The sequence below is a fragment of the Macaca thibetana genome, chromosome X, assembly GCF_024542745.1.
Source record: "Macaca thibetana thibetana isolate TM-01 chromosome X, ASM2454274v1, whole genome shotgun sequence".
Taxonomy (NCBI): Eukaryota; Metazoa; Chordata; class Mammalia; order Primates; family Cercopithecidae; genus Macaca; species Macaca thibetana.
In genome coordinates, this window is record NC_065598.1 from 1168306 (window position 1) to 1191271 (window position 22966).

At 57.5% G+C, this 22966-nt stretch overlaps 1 protein-coding gene and 1 long non-coding RNA gene across 4 annotated transcripts in view; one reads left to right on the forward strand and one right to left on the reverse strand.

Annotated features, from left to right (window-relative positions):
- LOC126946856 (ADP/ATP translocase 3) overlaps positions 1-20863 on the forward strand; it is a 42231-nt gene extending 21368 nt beyond the window's left edge. Inside the window, exons 2-5 of one of the 2 annotated variants that reach the window (XM_050777572.1) lie at positions 14941-15177; positions 17463-17949; positions 19560-19700; positions 20249-20863. In XM_050777572.1, coding sequence (XP_050633529.1) covers positions 15067-15177; positions 17463-17949; positions 19560-19700; positions 20249-20406 — 897 coding nt within the window. In that variant the 5' untranslated portion in view covers positions 14941-15066 and the 3' untranslated portion in view covers positions 20407-20863. Of the gene's footprint in view, positions 1-14834; positions 15178-17462; positions 17950-19559; positions 19701-20248 lie in introns of those variants that run through there. The other variant, XM_050777571.1, reaches the window with a different exon arrangement.
- Positions 1245-6254, reverse strand: LOC126946863 (uncharacterized). 2 transcript variants are annotated; one of them, XR_007722783.1, is made up of 5 exons: positions 5048-6254; positions 2990-3152; positions 2369-2531; positions 1993-2047; positions 1245-1948 (listed from the first exon to the last, which is right to left on the reverse strand). It is a non-coding gene; the product is annotated as an uncharacterized LOC126946863 (long non-coding RNA). The 2 variants fall into 2 exon arrangements; XR_007722782.1 differs by having other exon boundaries at positions 1245-2047.
- Positions 20864-22966: the final 2103 nt, after the last annotated feature.

Genomic DNA, 22966 nt, shown 5'->3' on the forward strand with positions numbered 1-22966 from the left:
GCTGCATTCAGGGAGGAGGGGAAGGAGGCTGCATTTAGGGAGGGGGGTACAGAGGCTGCATTTGGGGAGGAGGAGGGGAAGGAGGCTCCATTGGGGGAGAAGGAGAAGGAGGTTGCATTTTTGGAGGAGATGAAGACTGCATTCAGGGAGGAGGGGACGGAGGGACAGCAGGGAGGACCGTTCAGCCCGGCGGACGTCCTGGGAGCCAGCAGCCTTCCAGAGTAGCTGGTGGGGACTCGCGGGGAGGGTGGTGGGGACGGGGCTTTCTCACGGCTGCTACGAGGGTGCCGTCCACCAGGCAGGTTCTTGGTCCTTCTCCGCACCCCAGCCTGCATCTTCCCACCTTCCCCACGATTTCCAGTGTGTCTCCTCTGTGGGAGCACCGTCGCTGCCGCTCACCCCCGGACGCCCACAGGCCACAGAGTGGCAGTTCTCCGGGCAGCTTCCGTGTCTCCTGTCTTGGTGTAGACACTGTCACGAGCGGGACCTCCCCAGCCCCTCCTGCAGGGCTGAAATGCGTCTGTAAAACACCCCCTCCCCGAGTCCAGGCAGGCCAGACTCACACCTGCCCTGCGAGGACCTCCTGGGCACACAGTCACTGCGGCTGTAGGGAGCCCGGCGAATCCACATTTCCCCCGTGCTCCACTCCCAGTTCCTGCTGCCGGGCTGTGTCCCGACCCTCAGACCTCAGTTGGCCCTGTGGGGCCCACATAGCCCCCTTTCCTCCCTAGCCCCTCCGGGAACAGCTGGGCCAACCTGGGGCTGGGCTGGGGCGGAGCCCCTCAAACCACAGCCTTGACCTCCAGGAGCACCGAGGTTCAGGCATGATCTGAAAAGCAGGGAGAACCGGAGCAGGCCCAGGTGATGTTTTTAGGGCAGACACACCCACAGCTTTCCCGTTCCCGGGCTGGGCGTCCGTCTGCGGGATATTTCAGCTGTTTTCCTTTTTTTTTTTGAGACAGAGTCTCGCCCTGTCGCCCAGGCTGGAGTGCAGTGGCCGGATCTCAGCTCACTGCAAGCTCCGCCTCCCGGGTTTACGCCATTCTCCTGCCTCAGCCTCCCGAGTAGCTGGGACTACAGGCGCCCGCCACCGCGCCCGGCTAGTTTTTTGTATTTTTTTTTTAGTAGAGACGGGGTTTCACCGGGTTAGCCAGGATGGTCTCGATCTCCTGACCTCGTGATCCGCCCGTCTCGGCCTCCCACAGTGCTGGGATTACAGGCGTGAGCCACCGCGCCCGACCCTTACTGTTGCCTGGCATCACAAAAGAATGTGTAGGTTGCTTTGTGCTTTAAGAAAACAGCTGAAATAGGCTGGGTGCAGTGGCTCACACCTGTCATCCCAGCACTGTGGGAGGCCGAGGAAGATAGATCACTTGAGGTCAGGAGTTTGAGACCAGCCTGGCCAACATGGTGAAACCCCGTCTCTACAGAAAATAACAAAAATCAGCCGGGCGTGGTGGCGGGTGCCTGTCATCCCAGCTACGGGGGGGAGGCTGAGGCAGGAGAATCGCTTGAAACCAGTAGGCAGAGGTTGCGGTGAGCCAAGATCGTGCCACTGCACTCCAGCCTGGGCAACAGAGCAAGACTGCGTCTTAAACAAATAAAAAAAAGAAAACAAAACTGACTTCTATATATTTTATGTAACATAAATTATGTGTTCTATAAATTCTGTAAATGATGCATTCTATCCATATACAGGTATGTGTGTAGAGGCGTGTGTGTTCAGGTGTGTATACGTACATACACACCCATCTGCACACACACACACACACAGATACGGTCATACGTGTCACTGAATGACACGGACCTGTTTTGAGAAATGTGTCCTTCGGCAATTCTCTTTGTGTGCACATCACGGGGTGCGCTCACACATACCGCCGTGGCACACACAGCCTGCTACTCACCTGGGCTGTGTGGCAGGGCCCCGGGCTCCCGGCCTGCTACTCACCTGGGCTGCGTGGCAGGACCCCAAGCTCCCGGCCTGCTACTCACCTGAGTGTGCCGAGTGCCGTAGGCTGCTATAACACAACGGTAGGTGTTTGTATGTCTACAAATAAAGACACAGGAAAACTACAGTATTACCATCTCCTGGGACTTCTGATGTCTACGAAGGCCGTTGTTGACTGCGGGAACGTTACCAGGCACGCGTGACTGTGTGTGATTCTGGACAGACTCCGTTTTTTTTTTTTTCTTTTTTGAGACAGAATCTCGCTCCGTCGCCCAGGCTGGAGTGCAGTGGCACGATCTCGGCTCACTGCAACCTCCGCCTCCCGGGTTAAAGCGATTCTCCTGTCTCAGCCTCCCGAGTAACTGGGATTACAGGCGCCCACCACCACGCCCGCCTAATGTTTGTATTTTTAGTACAGACTGTGTTTCACCATGTTGGCCAGGCTGGTCTGGAACTCCTGACCTCAGGTGATCCGCCCGCCTCGGCCTCCCAAAGTGCTGGCATTGCAGGCGTGAGCCACCGCGCCCGGCCTAACTGCACTTTTTTTTTTTTTACGATCACACGTGGTGTCTCCATGGCAGGCCTAGATGGACCAGGAAGAAAATTCGACTTTGATGATGAAAGGGGGAGTCCAGAGCAGTGGTGCGTGGCTGTGGCCCTCACCGCTTGGCAAGCAGGAAGGATGAGGCTTCCAGGCCCCTCCAATCACACTGGCCTCAGCGTGGGGCCAGACAGGACAGCCGCCAGGCGATGCCACAGAGCCCAGCCCTGGAAAGCGGCCAGCCCTCCGTCCCTCCTACTCCCTCCTCCTCCCTCCCATGTCAGCCTGGCCCAGAGCTGTCAGCCTGGCCCAGAGCTGTCCCTCCTTCCTCCCTTCCCATGTCAGCCTGGCCCAGAGCTGTCCCTCCTCCCTCCCTTCCCATGTCAGCCTGGCCCAGAGCTGTCCCTCCTCCCTCCCTTCCCATGTCAGCCTGGCCCAGAGCTGGGGCGACAGATAGCATCCCGGTCACCTTGGGCTGCCTGCAAGGTTTCCCCACGTACCTGCAGGATGCCGTCTGTCTTAAGGCACGAAGGCCTCTGCAGGGTTCACGGACGGCTTCCACAGCTGCTCTCGGCTCCATCTCAGGTGACCACTGGCCATCTCGAAAGCAACCTGCTTTGATGGCTTTCAAGCCTGAAGCTCCTTCCTCTCCAGCCCCTGCCACTGGGGACGGGGAATCGGGACAGGATGGAGACAGAGGCAGGCCCAGCCCGCCAGTTGTAGGGGCCAGGGACAGATTCCTACCTCTTGGGTGCCCAGGGAAGGCCCCACCCCGGATTGAAACGTTCGTGGGTCCGAGAAGGTTCTGGGACTCTGCCCAGGAAAAGGCTGGCATGGGGGGCCCCTCGGTGGAGAGAACCACAGGCGTCTGACCTAGGGGGAGCCCAGGCCCTGCGTGGTCTTGGCTGCTGGGGGTGGGCTGGGGGGCCACGTGATTGCAGCAGGACCTCCGGCGTGGCCTCCCTGTGTTCTGGTCCCCACGCCCATGTGTGCCCTTAAACTAAGGGTCCATGGAGGGCGTCCCCCAGGTGGAAGGAACCTGCAGGACACCCTCAGCAGAAGCCAGACACAGGGTCCCTGGGACCTGTTCCCTCTCGCTCTCCCTTCTGTGTCTGCTGGAACTTTTTTTTTTTTTTTTTTGAGGAGTCTTGCTGTCGCCCAGGCTGGAGAGCAGGTGGTGCGATCTTGGCTCAGTGCAAACTCTGCCTCCCAGGTTCAAGCGATTCTCCTGCCTCAGCCTCCCCAGTAGCTGGAATTACAGGTGCCCGCCACCACGCCCAGCTAATTTTTTTGTATTTTCAGTAGAGACAGGGTTTCACCATGTTGGCCAGGCTGGTCTCGAGCTCCTGACCTCAGGCCTCTCAAAGTGCTGGGATGACAGGCGTGAACCACCGCGCCCAGCCCGTCTTTTTATTCATTGGAGTAACTGTGCAAAAGCAGCACCTCTGGACTCTGAGAGTCTCTGTGTGGCATGCATAGAACATCGCAAAGACTGCGATGATTTAAAAACCAGTGGCCGGGCGCGGTGGCTCAAGCCTGTAATCCCAGCACTTTGGGAGGCCGAGACGGGCGGATCACAAGGTCAGGAGCTCGAGACCATCCTGGCTAACCCGGTGAAACCCCGTCTGTACTAAAAAAATACAAAAAACTAGCCGGGCGAGGTGGCGGGCGCCTGTCGTCCCAGCTACTCGGGAGACTGAGGCAGGAGAATGGCATAAACCCGGAGCTTGCAGTGAGCTGAGATCCGGCCACTGCACTCCAGCCTGGGCGACAGAGCGAGACTCCGTCTCAACAACAACAACAACAAAAAAACCAGTGGGGTGACAAGGCTGGAAGTCTGTGCAGGGCAGCCTGGCCGGCCGGGTTCACCCACTCCCTCCTTCTCCACTCAGCGAGCGCTGCACTGAGGGCCTGGTGCATACCAGGAGTGTCTGTCTGGCTCTAAAACACCCTCTGGATTTATCTGGGGGCTGGGGTGGTGGAAGGAGGAGGACAACAGACCCTCAGGATGATGTTGAGTACACAGCTCCTCCCCACCTGCCAAGCTCAATGCCTTGTTCCAGAAGGCTTTGCAGAGAGTCCTTTTCCAGGGTAAAGGTCTTAGGGGGCTCTTCGTGGGGGAGAGGTCTTGGGGAGCCTTCGAGACGGAGATCTTGGGGAGTTGTCTTCCAGGGGCAGGTCTTGGGGGGCCTCTTTGGGGGGAAAGGCTTTGGGGGACCCTCTTCATGGGGGAAGTCTGGGGGGCTTCCTTCAGAGGGCAGGTCTTGTGGGGACTCCTTTGGGGGAGGCCTTTTGAGGAGCCCTTTTCAGGGCGGTGGCCCTGGGAGTCCCTTTTCAGGGAGGAGGTCTTGGGGAGCCCTCTTCAGAGGGAAGGTCTTTTGGGGGTCCTCTTCTGGGCAAAGGGGTCTGTCAGGCCCCCTCATCCTGCAGCCTCATCAGCTCTCCCTGGCCCACACTTCTTACGGGCAGAGCCTCGGTAATGATTAATTACAGAACAGCTGCTGTGGCCCCACCCAACACAGAGCCTGGCACCCCACCCCACCCCGCAAAAAGCCCACCTCAGCCCTGCTCTGATTCCTTCCCGGCCATCGGATGAAGCCTAACGTCTTTCCTGCTTCCGGGTGGGACGTGGTGGCTCACACCTGTCATCCCGGCACTTTGGGAGGCCGAGGCGGGCCGATCGCTTGAGGTCAGGAGTTCGAGACCAGCCTGGATGGATGACACCCCGTCTCTATTAAAAATACAAACATGAGGCATGGTGGCACGCACCTGCAATCCCAGCTACTCGGGAGGCTGAGGCAGAAGAAACGCTTGAACCTGGGAGGTGGGGCTTGCAGTGAGCCAAGATCGCGCCACTGCACTCCAGCCTGGGCAACAGAGCAAGACTCCGTCTCCATACACACACACACACACACACACACAAAAGCCACCTCTACTTCTATATGAACCCACCACTTCTCTGAACCCCAGGGGGCTTTGTGGACGCAGATTCCATGAGAGCACCCGCTGGTCAGGCAGCAGTGATCTCTGAAGCCACGCGGGTAATTTTATCAGACGCTGGCAGATAAGGAGTCCTCGTGGCCGAGTGCCTGGCAGGCGGATCGGGACTCATTCCTCTCTACTCAGTCCTTGGAGGGGGAGGGCGGTGAGAGACACAAGCTCTACTCCCACTACCCAGCAGCTGTTCTCTCCCTCACTTCCAATTCCCGGCTGTGAGGCTCACCTCACCCTCCTTTCCCAGGGAGGCCATGTCCCCGGGTTCCGGGGCAGGTGGCCCCAAAGGCTTCCCAGGTCATGCCCTAGTCAGGCATGGCGACTGCGTTGTTCCCTCCCAGATACGAGGGGAAAAGAAGTTAGCGTCCAGGGCTAAGTCCCACGTGCAGGACTCTGTACGGAAAAACAGCCCCAGTTAGCAATTCATCCATCCATCCATCCTTCCATCCATCCATCATCTATTCATCCATCCATCCATTATCCATTCATTCCAGAATTTGCCAAGTGAGCACATCCATCTATCCATGCATCTATCCACCCACCCATTCATTATCCATCCATCCATCCTTCCATCCATCCATCCATCATCCATCCATTCCAGCATTTGCCAATCAAGCAATCCATCCATCCATCCATCCTTCCATCCATCCATCATCTATCCATCCATCCATTCATCCATCCATCCATTATCCATTCATTCCAGAATTTGCCGAGTGAGCACATCCATCTATCCATGCATCTATCCACCCACCCATTCATTATCCACCCACCCATCCACCCACCCACCCACCCATTCATTATCCAACCATCCATCCATCCATCATCCATCCATTCCAGCATTTGCCAATCGAGCAATCAATCCATCCATTCATTCATCCACCCCCCCACCCCCCCCACCCATTCATTATCCAACCACCCACCCATCCATTCCAGAATCATTTGCCAAGCAAGCACATCGATCTATCCATCCATCCACCTACCCATTATCTATCCATCATCCATCCATTCCAGAAGCATTTGCCGATCAAGCAATCCATCCATCCACCCATCCATTCATTATCCATCTATCCATCCATCATGTATCCACCCATCCATTCCAGAAGCATTTGCTCATCAAGCAATCCATCCATCCATCCATCCATCCATCCATTCCAGAAGCATTTGCTCATCAAGCAATCCATCCATCCACCCACCCACCCATTATCCATCCATCCATCCATCCATCCATCCATCCCAGAAGCATTTGCTCATCAAGCAATCCATCCATCCACCCACCCACCCATTATCCATCCATCCATCCATCCATCCATCCATCCATCCATCCATCCATCCCAGAAGCATTTGCTCATCAAGCAATCCATCCATCCACCCACCCACCCATTATCCATCCATCCATCCATCCATCCATCCATCCATTCCAGAAGCATTTGCTCATCAAGCAATCCATCCATCCACCCACCCACCCATTATCCATCCATCCATCCATCCATCCATCCATCCATCCATTCCAGAAGCATTTGCTCATCAAGCAATCCATCCATCCACCCACCCACCCATTATCCATCCATCCATCCATCCATCCATCCATCCATTCCAGAAGCATTTGCTCATCAAGCAATCCATCCATCCACCCACCCACCCATTATCCATCCATCCATCCATCCATCCATCCATCCATCCATCCATCCCAGAAGCATTTGCTCATCAAGCAATCCATCCATCCACCCACCCACCCATTATCCATCCATCCATCCATCCATCCATCCCAGAAGCATTTGCTCATCAAGCAATCCATCCATCCACCCACCCACCCATTATCCATCCATCCATCCATCCATCCCATCCATCCATCCATCCATCCCAGAAGCATTTGCTCATCAAGCAATCCATCCATCCACCCACCCACCCATTATCCATCCATCCATCCATCCATCCATCCATCCATCCATTCCAGAAGCATTTGCTCATCAAGCAATCCATCCATCCACCCACCCACCCATTATCCATCCATCCATCCATCCATCCATCCATCCATCCATCCATCCATCCCAGAAGCATTTGCTCATCAAGCAATCCATCCATCCACCCACCCACCCATTATCCATCCATCCATCCATCCATCCATCCATCCATCCATCCCAGAAGCATTTGCTCATCAAGCAATCCATCCATCCACCCACCCACCCATTATCCATCCATCCATCCATCCATCCATCCATCCATCCATCCCAGAAGCATTTGCTCATCAAGCAATCCATCCATCCACCCACCCCCACCCATTATCCATCCATCCATCCATCCATCCATCCATCCATCCATCAATCCCAGAAGCATTTGCTCATCAAGCAATCCATCCATCCACCCACCCACCCATTATCCATCCATCCATCCATCCATTCCAGAAGCATTTGCTCATCAAGCAATCCATCCATCCACCCACCCACCCATTATCCATCCATCCATCCATCCATCCATCCCAGAAGCATTTGCCAAGCACATCCATCTATCCATCCATCCACCCACCCACCCACCCATGATCCATCCATCCATCATCCATCCATCCATTCATTCCAGAAGCATTTGCCAGCAATCCATCCACCCACCCACTTATTCATTATCCATCTATCCATTCATCCACCCACCCACCCATTATCCATCCGTCCATCATCTATCCACTCATTCATTCCAGAAGCATTTGCCAATCAAGCAATCCATCCATCCACCCACCCACCCATTCATTATCCATCTATCTATCCATCATCCATCCACTCATTCCAGAATCATATGCCAAGCAAGCATATCCATCTACCCATCCATCCACCCACCCATTCATTATCCATCCATTTATTATCCATCCATTCATTCCAGAATCATTTGCCAAGCAAGCATATCCATCTACCCATCCATCCACCCACCCATTCATTATCCATCCATTCATTATCCATCCATTCATTCCAGAATCATTTGCCAAGCAAGCATATCCATCTACCCATCCATCCACCCACCCATTCATTATCCATCCATTCATTTTCCATCCATTCATTCCAGAATCATTTGCCAAGCAAGCACATCCATCTATCCATCCATCCATCCACCCACCCATTCATTATCCATCCATTCATTCCAGAATCATTTGCCAAGCAAGCATATCCATCTACCCATCCATCCACCCACCCATTCATTATCCATCCATTCATTATCCATCCATTCATTCCAGAATCATTTGCCAAGCAAGCACATCCATCTATCCATCCATCCACCCACCCACCCACCCACCCATTCATTATCCATCCATCCATCCATCCATCCATTATTCATCCATTCATCCATCCATCCATTCCAGAAGCATTTGCCGATCAAGCAATCCATCCATCCACCCATCCATTCATTCCAGAATCATTTGCCAAGCAAGCACATCCATCTATCCATCCACCCACCCACCCATTCATTATCCATCCATCCATCCATCATCCATCTATCCATCCATCATCTATCCATCCAGCCATCCAGCCATCTATTATCCATCCGTCCATTATCCCTCATTCCAGAAGCATTTGCCAAGTGAGCACATCCATCTATCCACGTATCTACCCACCCACCCGTTCATTATCCATCCATCCATCCATTATCCATCCATTCCAGCATTTGCCGATCGAGCAATTCATGTCCACTCACCCACCCATTCATTATCCATCCATCCATCCATCCATTCCAGAATCATTTGCCAAGCAAGCACATCCATCTATCCATCCACCCACCCATTCATTATCCATCTATCCATCCATCATCAATCCATCCATCATCTATCCATCCATCCATCCATCCATCCACCCATCTATTATCCATCCGTCCGTTATCCCTCATTCCAGAAGCATTTGCCGAGTGAGCACATCCATCTATCCACGTATCTATCCACCCACCCGTTCATTATCCATCCATCCATCCATCCAGTCATCCATGCATCTATCTATCCATCCATCCATCATCCATCCATTCCAGCATTTGCCGATCGAGCAATCCATCCGTCCACCCACCCACCTATTCATTATCCATCCACCCATCCATTCATTCCAGAATCATCTGCCAAACAAGCACATCCATCTGTCCATCAATCCACTCACCCACCCACCCATTATCCATCCATTATCTATCCGTCCATCATTGATCCATCCATATCCATCATCCATTATCCATCCATCCATCTTCTGTTCATTATCCATCCATTCATTATTCATCCATCCATTCATTATCCATCCATCACCCATCCATCATCCATTCATTATCCATCCATCCATCCATCATCCATCCATCCATCCATTATCCATCCATCAATCCATCCACCCATTATCCATCCATCCATTATCCACCCATCCACCCATCATCCATCCACCCATCATCCATCTATCATCCATCCATCCATTATCCATCATCTGTTCATTATCCATCCATCCATCATCCATCATGTATCTATCCATCCATCACCCATCTATCCATTCATTATCCATCCATCTATCCATCCATCCATCCATCCATTATCCATCATCTGTTCATTATCCATCCATCCATTATCCATCATGTATCTATCCATCCATCACCCATCTATCCATTCATTATCCATCCATCCATCCATCCATCCATTATCCACCTACCCATCCATCCCAGAAGCACTTGCCAAGCACATCCTGTGTGCCAGGCCCAAGCAGGCAGGCATCCTCCTGGCTCGGAGAGGAGCCTGAGCAGAGCCCACAGACAGCACCACCCTGCTGGCGGGTCACCAAGCCACCAAGCCAGTGCAGGCTGAGGGCTGAGCACACAGAGCGCCATCTCAGTGTCTGGACATGGTTAGCCGTCCCCACTCGCATGGAAGGAACCTTCTTCTCTCCCCTAAGACAGGCTTTGCAGACTTGGAAAGGGAACACCGTGTTCCAGGGCCCAGGCACTGAAAACCAGCACCAGGGCCCCGTCCTGCGCGACCTCGCTGAGGCTGGGAAACCAACACAGGCCTGTTGGGCGCAGCGCCCCAGCAAACTCCCCACCCCTGCCCAGCACCCACAGTGCTCCCGGCCTCCTGCAGGGAGCCTGGCTTGGTCCTGGGTCCTCAGAGGACACTGTCCACCGCCGGGGCCCTAGCAGAACCTCAGGAATGTGCTTGGTCTCCACGCCCTCCCCACAGCAAGGGCCCAAGGTTAGACCTACCCATGCTTCAGTGACTTCTGAGCCACCCGTCCCGCCGCCCAGCTGCCGCTCCAGCCTCCAGAGCCGGCCCCAACCTCCAGCCCCAGCCTCAGCCGCTCTCCCTAGAGGTCAGAAAAAGCCTCAGGCAGGGCTCACAGCTGCACCCAGGAGTCACCCAGGGTGAGTCCGCTCTCCAGGGCGAGCGGGTCCCTGCTGTCCACCCCCAGCCAGGGACTGTACCTCCTCAATACACAAGGGAGATAAAGGAAAAACAAGAGCGAGAAAGCACAGGGAGAGAAAAGGAAGGAAGGGAGAAGGAAACGGAAAGAAGAGGAAGGAAAAGAAGGGAGGAAAGGAAGGAAGGAGAGAGAGCGGGAGGAGAGGAAAAAAGAGGGAAAGAAAGGGAGCGATGGGGAAAGGCAGGAAATGAAGCGAGAGAGGGAAAGAAAAAAAAAGGAAGGAAAGACGGGAGGGACGGACGGGAGAAAGGGAGGAAAAGGGCAAAGGAGGAGGCGGGGAGACAGGAAAGAAGGAAACGGGGAGGGAGGAGAGAAGAAAAAGGAAAAAGAGGGAGGGAGGAGAGAAGAAAGAGGCAGGGAAGGAGGAAAGAAAAACAGGCAGGAATAAGAAAAAAGAAAGGGAGGCTGGGCGCGGTGGCTCACGACTGTAATCCAGCACTTCGGGAGGCCGAGGTGGGCGGATCACCTGAGGTCAGGAGTTCGAGACCAGCCTGGCCAACATGGTGAAACCCTGTCTCTCCTAAAAATAAAAATAAAATAGCCGGGCGTGCTGGCACCAGCCTGTAATCCCAGCTAGTTAGGAGGCGGAGGCAGAAGAATCTCTTGAACCTGGGAGGCGGAGGTTGCAGTGAGCTGAGATCACGCCACTGCACTCCAGCCTGGGTGACAGAGCGAGGCTCCATCTCGGAAAAAAAAAAAAAAAAAAAAAAAAAAAAAAAAAGAACAGGGAGAAAGGGAGAAACAGACGGGAAGAAAAGAGCGAGACAGGAAAGAATAAAAGAAAGGAAAAAGAAAAAGAGAGGGAGAAAGGGAGAGAGGGAGAAAGGGAGAGAGGAAAGAAAAGAACGGAAAAGACACGACCAGGCACAGTGGCTCACCAGGCACAGTGGCTCACAGCTGTCATCCTAGCACTTTAGGAAGCCGATGTGGGCGGATCCCCTGAGGTCGGGAGTTCGAGACCAGCCTGGCCAACATGGTGAAACCCCGTCTCTACTAAAAAATATAAAATTAGCCAGGCGTGGTGGTGGGTGCCTATAATTCCAGCTACTCGGGAGGCTGAGGCAGGAGAATCCCTTGAACCCGGGAGGGGGAGGTTGCAGTCCAGCCTGGACAACAAGAGCGAAACTGTGTCTCAAAAATAAATACATAAAACAAACCGGAAAAGAGAGGGGGGAGAAAGGGAAGAGAGGGAGGGAGACAGGAAAGAAAGAGGAAAAGGGAGGGAAGGAGGGAAAGGGAGAAAAAGGAGGAAGGGAAGGAAAGAGAAAAAGGGAAGGAAAGAGAAAAAGAAGGGAAGGAAAGAGAAAAAGGAAGAAGGGAAGGAAAGAGAAAAAGGAAGAAGGGAAGGAAAGAGAAAAAGGAAGAAGGGAAGGAAAGAGAAAAAGGAGAAAGGGAAGGAAAGAGAAAAAGGAGGAAGGAAGGAAAGAGAAAAAGGAGGAAGGGAAGGAAAGAGAAAAAGGAGGAAGGGAAGGAAAGAGAAAAAGGAGGAAGGAAGGAAAGAGAAAAAGGAGGAAGGGAAGGAAAGAGAAAAAGGAGGAAGGGAAGGAAAGAGAAAAAGGAAGAAGGGAAGGAAAGAGAAAAAGAAAAAGAAGGGAAGGGAAGGAAAGAGAAAAAGGAAGAAGGGAAGGAAAGAGAAAAAAGGAGAAAGGGAAGGAAAGAGAAAAAGGAGGAAGGAAGGAAAGAGAAAAAGGAGGAAGGAAGGAAAGAGAAAAAGGAGGAAGGAAGGAAAGAGAAAAAGGAGGAAGGAAGGAAAGAGAAAAAGGAGGAAGGGAAGGAAAGAGAAAAAGGAAGAAGGGAAGGAAAGAAAAAGGAAGAAGGGAAGGAAAGAGAAAAAGGAGAAAGGGAAGGAAAGAGAAAAAGGAGGAAGGAAGGAAAGAGAAAAAGGAGGAAGGAAGGAAAGAGAAAAAGGAAGAAGGGAAGGAAAGAGGAAAAGGGGAGAAGGAAAAAGGGAGAAAACCGTAAGAGGGAGGGAGGAAAGAAAAAACAGGAAGGGCGGAGGGAGAGAAGAAGAAAAGGAGGAGAAAAAAGAAAAAGAGGGAAGAAAGGGAGCAAGAAAGGAAGGAGAGAGGGAGACAGACATGAAGGAAGAAGGCAGGGCGGGAAAGGAAGGGAGAGGCGGAAAGAGGGAGAAAAAGGAGGGAGGCGGGAAAGCAGCAAAACTCAAAGGCAAGCGGGGAAGGAGGGAGACGGGAGCCAAGGGCGGGCGGGAGAGAGCCGGGAAGGGAGAGGAGGAGGCGGAGGAAGCAGAAAAGGCGGGAGGGAGGGAGGAAGGGCGGACAGGGAGGCCGGGAACGGCGACCCCGGCCGCAGCCCCCCCAACCCGACGGACACTGGCAGATCGGGGAGCCCAGGGCGGGTGGGCGCGGCCCAGGGACCCCCAGCCCCAGCGCGGAGGGCACCGCGGGGTCAGAGGTCGGAGGCCCAGGGATCCCCCCCTCACCCAGCCCGAGCGCAGAGGGCACCGCGGGGTCAGAGGTCGGAGGCCCAGGGACCCCCCCCCCACACCCAGCCCGAGCGCAGAGGGCACCGCGGGGTCAGAAGTCGGAGGGCCCAGGGACCCCCCCCCCCCACACCCAGCCCGAGCGCAGAGGGCACCGCGGGGTCAGAGGTCGGAGGCCCAGGGACCCCCCCCCCCCCCCCCCCAGCCCGAGCGCAGAGGGCACCGCGGGGTCAGAGGTCGGAGACCCAGGGACCCCGCCCCCCCACCCAGCCCGAGCGCAGAGGGCACCGCGGGGTCAGAGGTCGGAGGCCCAGGGACCCCCCCCCCCCCCCCCAGCCCGAGCGCAGAGGGCCCCGCGGGGTCAGAGGTCGGAGGCCCAGGGACCCCCCCCCCCCCCCCAGCCCGAGCGCAGAAGGCACCGCGGGGTCAGAGGTCGGAGGCCCAGGGACCCCCCCCCCACCCAGCCCGAGCGCAGAGGGCACCGCGGGGTCAGAGGTCGGAGGCCCAGGGACCACCCCCCCCCCCAGCCCGAGCGCAGAGGGCACCGCGGGGTCAGAGGTCGGAGGCCCAGGGACCCCCCCCCCCACACCCAGCCCGAGCGCAGAGGGCACCGCGGGGTCAGAGGTCGGAGGCCCAGGGACCCCCCCCACACCCAGCCCGAGCGCAGAGGGGCACCGCGGGGTCAGAGGTCGGAGGCCCAGGGACCCCCCCCCACACCCCAGCCCGAGCGCAGAGGGGCACCGCGGGGTCAGAGGTCGGAGGCCCAGGGACCCCCCCCCCCCCCCAGCCCGAGCGCAGAGGGCACCGCGGGGTCAGAGGTCGGAGGCCCAGGGACCCCCCCCCCACCCAGCCCGAGCGCAGAGGGCACCGCGGGGTCAGAGGTCGGAGGCCCAGGGACCCCCCCCCCACACCCAGCCCGAGAGCGGAGAGCGGTGCGGGGTCAGAGGTCGGAGGCCCAGGGACCCCCCCCACACCCAGCCCGAGCGCAGAGGGCACCGCGGGGTCAGAGGTCAGAGGCCCAGGGACCTCCCCCCACCCAGGACGGGCGCGGAGGGCGGCGCGGGGTCCCCCGGGTACACTCCGGCAGGAAACGGGGTCTCCCGAAGTGGGACCCGGGAAAGTGTGACGGGGTCGGAGCCGCCTGGAGGTCAAGGGTCAAGGGTCGGGGGTCGGGGCACCACGTGTTGCGCATCCCGGCCGGGTAGCCGCGGCCTCCGGGAGAAAGCGGGCGGCGCTCTCGGAGCGACCCGAGTACCAGGGTGGGCTCCTGACTCCGCAGCCGCCCGCCAGCCCGCTCGGGTACCGGAAGCGGCGTGACCTTCACAAGGTCAAGGCTGCCGCGGAACACCCCCGCGCTGCCCCTACGGCGCATGGGCGGAGCCTGACTCCCGGCATACCTCGGGGTGCGGGGCGGGGCGTCTCCGGGGAGCGCAGCCAATGGGCGCGGGGCGCTGGAGAGCGGGGCGGGACGCGGCGGGGTTCCCGGCAGCCCTCGGGGGCGCGGCACGCAGGCGGGGGTGGGTCGTGGCCGGGCGGCGCAGCCAATGGGCGCGGCGCGAGGGGGCGTGGGGGCGGAGAGTGGGCGTGGCGTCGGCGCCTCAGCGGCTGCGCGGTGGCCGCTCCGTCCTTTCGGTCCCGGCGGCGGCAGGGCTGAGCCAGCAACGCCCTCCATTCACTCTCCGCGCCCGCTCTCCGGCTGTCCGCCCGTTCCGCTGCCCGCCCCGCCACCATGACGGAACAGGCCATCTCCTTCGCCAAGGACTTTTTGGCCGGAGGCATCGCCGCCGCCATCTCCAAGACGGCCGTGGCTCCGATCGAGCGGGTCAAGCTACTGCTGCAGGTGGGGACGCGGGCGCGGCCGCTCCGGGGATGGGGGGACGGGAACCGAGTGGCCGGGCCGGGAGGGGACGCGGGCAGCGGAACCCTGCAGGCGGGCGCCGGAAGTGGAAGGCCGCGATGGCTTTGTCCAAGCGCCGCCGGCTTCCGGGGCAAGCGTCACGTGACCGCTGCGGCGGGGCGTGGCGACGTCCACGCGTGCGCACTGGGCCCGGCCGGCGGCGGGGATGCGGCACGGGCCTGAGGGCGCATGCGCGATGGACCAGGCCCAGGGCTGCACCTTGCAGCCGGCGGGCGGGCCTTGACCTTGAACTCAATCCTGCGGGTCCTCCGGGCTGGGACCAACCTTTCCGGCCGTCGCCTGGCCGGTGTCTGCTCTTGTTCCGTCCACCGTGAAGGGCAATTCTAAGGCCCACGGGGCAGCGAGCCTGCCCGCAGGTGTCCTGGAATAACCAGGATACGGTTACTGGTGGTTCTCACCCCCCTCTTCATAGCTCATTTGTGTAATTCTGATCCAGAGCGATGCATTTTTTTTGTCTTTGGGGAGAGGGTTATCGAAAGCAGATGATGCCTAGGAACACTGCTGCCAGCACGTCGTTGTTCACGTTGTACTCCCAGTGACCAGCTCGGTGATGGGAATGAATGGGTTTGGCCGCAAGGACAGGTCACGCCCGCGATCCCAGCGCTTCTGAGAGGCCTGAGGAGGATCGCTTGATGCCAGGAGTTTGAGAGCAGTGGGGGGCAACAGAGCAAGACCACACCTCAAAAAGAAATTATTTTAACTGAAGGAAGAAGGGCGTCCAAGTGCGTTGAGAGGCCTGGGGAGGATCGCTTTTGAGCTCAGCAGTTTGAGACCAGCCCTCTAAGATAATTATTTTAAACTTAGCAGGGTGGCGTATTCCAGGAGTTTGAGACCAGCCAGGGCAACGTAGCAAGACCCCCACATCTTTAAAAAAATTTTTTTTTTTTTTTTTTCAGATGGGGTCTTGCTCTGTCCCCCAGGCTGGAGTGCAGTGGCGCCATCTCAGCTCACTGCAAGCTCCGCCTTCCAGGTTCACATCACTCTTCTGCCTCGGCCTCCCGAGTAGCTGAGACTACAGACGTCTGCCACCACGCCTGGCTAATTGTTTGTATTTCTAGTAGAGACGGGGATTTTACCGTTTTAGCGGTCTCAATCTCCTGACCTCGTGATCCACCCACCTCAGCCTCCCAAAATGCTGGATTACAGGCGTGAGCCACGGTGCCCGGCTTAATATTTTTTTTAGAACTTAGCAGGGCGGGGTGTCCCAGCGGCTCGAGAGGCCCAGGGAGGATCACCTGAGCTCAGGAGTTTGAGAGCAGCTTGGTCACCGTAGTAAGACTCCATCTCTCAAAGTAATTTTTAAAGATAGTGGGGCTTGATGGTTGTGCACCTGTAGACCCGGATACTCGGGAGACTGAGGCGGGAGAATGGCCTAATCCACGAGTTGGAGGCTGCAGTGAGGTGAGATCGCACCACTACACTCCAACCTGGGTAACAGCATGAGACCCTATCTTTTTTTAAAAAAAGAAAGATGAGGACAACTTACCAGTAATGCCCACAAGCTAGTTTCCTAAACAGGATGATGCACTCTGGCCGGGTACAGTGGCCCATGCCACCTTCGGGAGGCCAAGGCGGGCGGATCACCTGCGGTCAGGAGTTCGAGAGCAACCTGGCCAACACGGTGAAACCCCGTCTCTACTAAAAATAAACAAAATGAGGCCGGGCACGGTGGCTCAAGCTTGTAATCCCAGCACTTTGGGAGGCCGAGATGGGCGGATCACGAGGTCAGGAGATCGAGACCATCCTGGCTAACACAGTGAAACCCCGTCTCTACTAAAAAATACAAAAAAAAACTAGCCAGGCGTGGTGGCGGGCGCCTGTAGTCCCAGCTACTCGGGAGGCTGAGGCAGGAGAATGGCGTAAACCCGGGAGGCGGAGCTTGCAGTGAGCTGAGATCCGGCCACTGCACCCTAGCCTGGGCGACAGAGCGAGACTCCGTCTCAAAAAAAAAAAAAAATAAACAAAATGAGGCAGGCATGGTGGTGGGCACCTGTAATCCCAGCAACTTGGGAGGCTGAGGCAGGAGAATCGCTTGAACGCAGGAGGCAGAGGTTGCAGTGAGCCGAGATCACCCCATTGCACTCCAGCTTGGGCAACAAGAAAGAATGATTTGTGTCCAAAAAAAAAACAAAAAAAATCACTCTGTAGCTGGGATGTTTCGGGTGGTTGGCCCCGGGTCTGGTCTGGACACCCTCTGCGTCCCCCAGGTCCAGCACGCCAGCAAGCAGATCGCCGCCGACAAGCAGTACAAGGGCATCGTGGACTGCATCGTCCGTATCCCCAAGGAGCAGGGCGTGCTGTCGTTCTGGAGAGGCAACCTGGCCAACGTCATCCGCTACTTCCCCACTCAAGCCCTCAACTTCGCCTTCAAGGATAAGTACAAGCAGATCTTCCTGGGGGGTGTGGACAAGCACACGCAGTTCTGGAGGTACTTTGCGGGCAACCTGGCCTCCGGCGGTGCGGCCGGCGCCACCTCCCTCTGCTTCGTGTACCCCCTGGATTTCGCCAGAACCCGGCTGGCCGCGGACGTGGGAAAGTCAGGCACAGAGCGCGAGTTCCGGGGCCTGGGAGACTGCCTGGTGAAGATCACCAAGTCTGACGGCATCCGGGGCCTGTACCAGGGCTTCAGCGTCTCCGTGCAGGGCATCATCATCTACCGGGCCGCCTACTTCGGCGTGTACGATACGGCCAAGGGTACGTGTGGCGGCCGTCGCAAAGTCCCAGAGACGGGATCGATGCGCAGACATTCCCTCGGGGTCCCTTGGGCTGAAGGTCTGAGATCCAGGTGTGGGCAGGGCTGGTCCCTCCTGAGGCCTCTCTCCTGGGCTTGGAGACGCCGTCTTCTCCCTGTGTCCTCACAGGGTCATCCCTTTGTGTGTATCTGTGTCCTCATCTCCTCCTCTTATGGGATGTCTTAGTCCATCTCAGGCTGCTATCACAGAATACCATAGACTGGGTGGCTTATGAACAACAAACATTGATTCTCCCACCGTCCTGGAGGCTGGACGTCTGAGATCCAGGTGTGGGCAGGGCTGGTTCCTCCTGAGGCCTCTCTCCTGGGCTTGGAGACGCCGTCTTCTCCCTGTGTCCTCACAGGCTCGTCCTTCTATGTGTGTCTGTGTCCTCATCCTCTCTTCTTATGAGGTGTCTTAGTCCATCTCAGGCTGCTATCACAGAATACCAGAGACTGGGTGGTTATAAACAACAGACATTGATTCTCCCACAGTCCTGGAAGATGGAGGTCTGAGATACAGGTGTGGGCTGGGCTGGTTCCTCCTGAGGCCTCTCTCCTGGGCTTGGAGACACCGTCTTCTCCCTGTGTCCTCACAGGCTCGTCCCTCTGTGTGTGTCTGTGTTCTCATCTCCTCCTCTTATAGGATGTCTTATTCCATCTCAGGCTGCTATCACAGAACACCATAGACTGGGCGGCTTATAAACAACAGACATTGATTCTCCCACAGTCCTGGAGGCTGGAAGTCTGAGATCCAGGTGTGGGCAGGGCTGGTTCCTCCTGAGGCCTCTCTCCTGGGCTTGGAGACGCCGTCTTCTCCCTGTGTCCTCACAGGGTCGTCCCTCTGTGTGTGTCTGTGTCCTCATCTCCTCCTCTTATAGGATGTCTTATTCCATCTCAGGCTGCTATCACAGAACACCATAGACTGGGCGGCTTATAAACAACAGACATTGATTCTCCCACAGTCCTGGAGGCCGGAGGTCTGAGATGCAGGTGTGGGCAGGGCTGGTTCCTCCTGAGGCCTCTCTCCTGGGCTTGGAGACGCCGTCTTCTCCCTGTGTCCTCACGGGGTCGTCCCTCTGTGTGTGTCTGTGTCCTCATATGCTCTTACAAGGACACTAGGCTCATAGGATGGGGCCCACCCTGCTGACCCCCTTTACTGTTACTCACCTCTTCAGAGACCTCACATGCAAGTACAGTTGTATTCTGAGGCCCTGGTGCCGGGGGTGGGACGTCAGCATGTGGATTTTGAGGACACAATGTAACTCCCGTCGTAACTGTGACCCTTTAGAAGGTCAGGGCCCTTGCTTTTCCCCCAACAGGCCTAACCCCGGCCTCTGGAACTGTCTTGCTGGGCTCCGGTAGGTGGCCGGCGGCCTCTTCCCCTCCTGGCCCTGCCCCGACCTTTGGTGTTGTAAACATCAGCTTGCACCGAGCAGCCACGTGGAGGGGGCACGGGTGGTCTTGGAAGAGCTCATCACCACCTCGGGTGGCCGTGAGCACACAGCGGAGGCTGAGCCTGGTCTCCGGTGGCCGTGCAGGCGCTGGAAGGTGACGTGCCGTTCCCCCGCAGGCATGCTCCCCGACCCCAAGAACACGCACATCGTGGTGAGCTGGATGATCGCGCAGACCGTGACGGCCGTGGCCGGCGTGGTCTCCTACCCCTTCGACACGGTCCGGCGGCGGATGATGATGCAGTCTGGGCGCAAAGGAGGTACCCGCGCGGGCTCGGGAGGCGGGAGACCCTTGCTAGTGGGAAGGGAAACCAGGAGCTCCTTGGCCTGGGCCGGTGGGAGGCCAGGAACCATCAGAGGAGGCACTGTCCCGGGCGTGGGAGGCAGCAGTGTGTCAGAAAGTAACCGGCTGTGCGGAACGATTTTCCTGAATGATGGGCTTCTGATCTTGGGGGTTTCATGGTCCAGGCAGCAATTGCTGCATCCCCACCTCCTAGAACCTCCGCCCACATCCACACCCTCGATCCTGCCCTCTCTGCGTGGACGCCAGGGGAGGAGATGGGGGACGCCCAGGGCAGGGCCTGAAGCCCTGTGTCCAGCCCTCCTCGAGACAGTGGCTTACGAGGACGGCTTGAGCTCAGGGCACGGGGTCACCAGAGCCTCGGGTTCCCTCCTATAATCAGAACTGTGGCTCAGGCGTCCGGGGTGTTACTTCTGTAAAACGTCTTCAGGGGTGCAGGTGGCGTCCGTGTCTCGAGGAGCTCGGCGGCGAGGCCCTCACTGTCTCACCGTCTCCCTGTCGTTGCAGCTGACATCATGTACACGGGCACCGTCGACTGCTGGAGGAAGATCTTCAGAGACGAGGGGGGCAAGGCCTTCTTCAAGGGTGCCTGGTCCAACGTCCTTCGGGGCATGGGGGGCGCCTTCGTGCTGGTCCTGTACGACGAGCTCAAGAAGGTGATCTAAGGGCCGCGGCCTCCTCCCCACACACACCAAGGGAACCAAGAGAACCACGTAGAATCCTCAACCGTGCGGACCATCAACCTTCGAGAAATTCCATTTGTCTTTTTCCCAGCCGGACCCTGCCCGTAGACGGCGGCCGGGGAAGGCTGTAGAGAAGGGGCGCGACGCGATCCAGTCGTCGGCCCCCGATTCCATGTCTTGATCACGGGGTGGGAGGGAACCATGGCGTCCCCGCGGGCCCATGGGCGAGGCACTCCAACACTGAGACCTAGAGTCCAGACGCTTGTAGGACCCGAGTCGTGTTTTAAGTATTTATTTAAAACAAAAGAATCATGTTTCCCATTTATACTTCAGCGCTAGCCCCTGTTTTTGCACGGCCGAGTACTAGCAAGTATGTTCTGTGTTGGGCATCCTGCTGCAAAACAATAAACCGAGGACACAGAGGGCCTCCTGCCTGACCGCACCTCTCCACGGGGCAGCCTGGGGTCTGCAGATGGGGGCTGGGCCCATGGGACGCAGGTGGGGCCACGCTCTGCCCCCGTGGCCGGCCCACGTTCCTGGCGTGCAGTGCCGCCGCCTCCCCAGCACCCCCAGGACACAGCAGACAAGGTCACAGCTGGGAAGAGGAGGGGGGTAGAAACCAAGGCTGGCGGAAGTGTAGCCGGGCTCCGTGGTGAATGCTGGAGGTCCCCAGGGCACCTGCACTTACTGTGCCTTCTCTGAGACCATTTGTGTGACCGTAACACCTTGGCTTGGTTGTAAATAAGACACGTGTCTCCTAGCTCTGAAGGCTGGAAGTCCCAGAAAACCAAGGCGTGGCCGGTTCGGTCCCTGGTGAGTACCCGGTTCCTGGCTTCCGGATGGCGCCTTCTCCCTGTGTGTCCTCACACGATGGAAGAGGCCAGGGAGCTCTCCGGAGTCCCTTTTACAAGGGTGGGGATCCCATCCAGGAGGCCTCACCACCTCATCACTCCCAGAGACCCCCACTTCCCACACCGTCACTTTGGAGGGGTATTTTCAGGCTGAATCTTGGGGAGACCCAAATGGGCATGAGGGCCTGCGTTCCTCTCCGCCTCCCACAGCTCCCGAGGGCCACGCCAGCCCCCATTCCAGCGTGAACAGTGGAGTCGGCTGGGGTCCCCAGAGTGGCCGCTGTGTGTCCGTGGGTTCGCCCGTGAGGATCCCACCACAGGGGGTGCCCACCGCCGGGCACGCCAGCTTCCTTCGAGCTCCCTGCGCACATTCATTGCGAGGCAAGAAACGCCGTGTTGACTGCCAGGCTGAACGTTGGGCCTTGGTGCCAGCACACGGCAGGGCCACAGGGACCGCAGCCCTGGGGATCCACAGCTGGCTCTCCTGGGCTCTCCACAAATCCCAGCCGTAGTAAAAAAAAAAAAAAAATCTGTTTTTTGAGTTGGAGTCTTGCTCTCGCCCAGGCTAGAGTGCGGTGGCGCCATCTTGGCTCACAGCAACCTCTGCCTCCTAGGTTCAAGCAATTCTGCCGCGGCTTCCCAAGTAGCTGGGATTATAAGCGTGCACCATCACACCCGCCTGCTTTTAGTATTTTTAGTGGAGATGGGGTTTCACCATGTTTGCCAGGCTGGTCTCAAGTTCCTGGCCTCAAATGATAGACCGCCCGCCTCGGCCTCCCAAAACGGTGGGATGACAGGTGTGAGCCACCGCGCCTGCCCCGAAAAGCAGACTCTACATCTCTGCACTTCGCCGGGTAGAAACCCTCATTTGTGTCCCGATGAGTCCCGTGTTTGTCACGTGTCTCGGCCCGGAGGCAAGTGGAGAAACAGGAGCTTCCGCCATCAACCCTGTGGGTCCTGCACACCCTACACAAAACAGCCACAACCCACAGGGACCCGTGGGTCCTGCACACCCTCCACAAAACAGCCACAACCCACAGGGACCCTTGGGTCCTGCACACCCTCCACAAAACAGCCACGACCCACGGGGACCCGTGGATCCTGCACACCCTCCAGAAACTAGCCACGGCCCATGGGGACCCGTGGGTCCTGCACACCCTCCACAAAACAGCCACAACCCACAGGGACCCGTGGGTCCTGCACACCCTCCACAAAACAGCCACGACCCACGCGGACTGGTGGGTCCTGCACACCCTCCAGAAACTAGCCATGGCCCACGGGGACTGGTGGGTCCTGCACACCCTCCACAAAACAGCCACGACCCACAGGGACCCGTGGGTCCTGCACACCCTCCACAAAACAGCCACGACCCACAGGGACCCGTGGGTCCTGCACACCCTCCACAAAACAGCCACGGCCCACGGGGACCTGTGGGTCCTGCACACCCTCCACAAAACAGCCACAACCCACGGGGACCCGTGGGTCCTGCACACCCTCCACAAAACAGTGACGACCCACGGGGACCCGTGGATCCTGCACACCCTCCAGAAACTAGCCACGGCCCATGGGGACCCGTGGGTCCTGCACACCCTCCAGAAACTAGCCATGGCCCACGGGGACTGGTGGGTCCTGCACACCCTCCACAAAACAGCCACGACCCACGGGGACCTGGGCTCCGAGTTCCTGCCTGG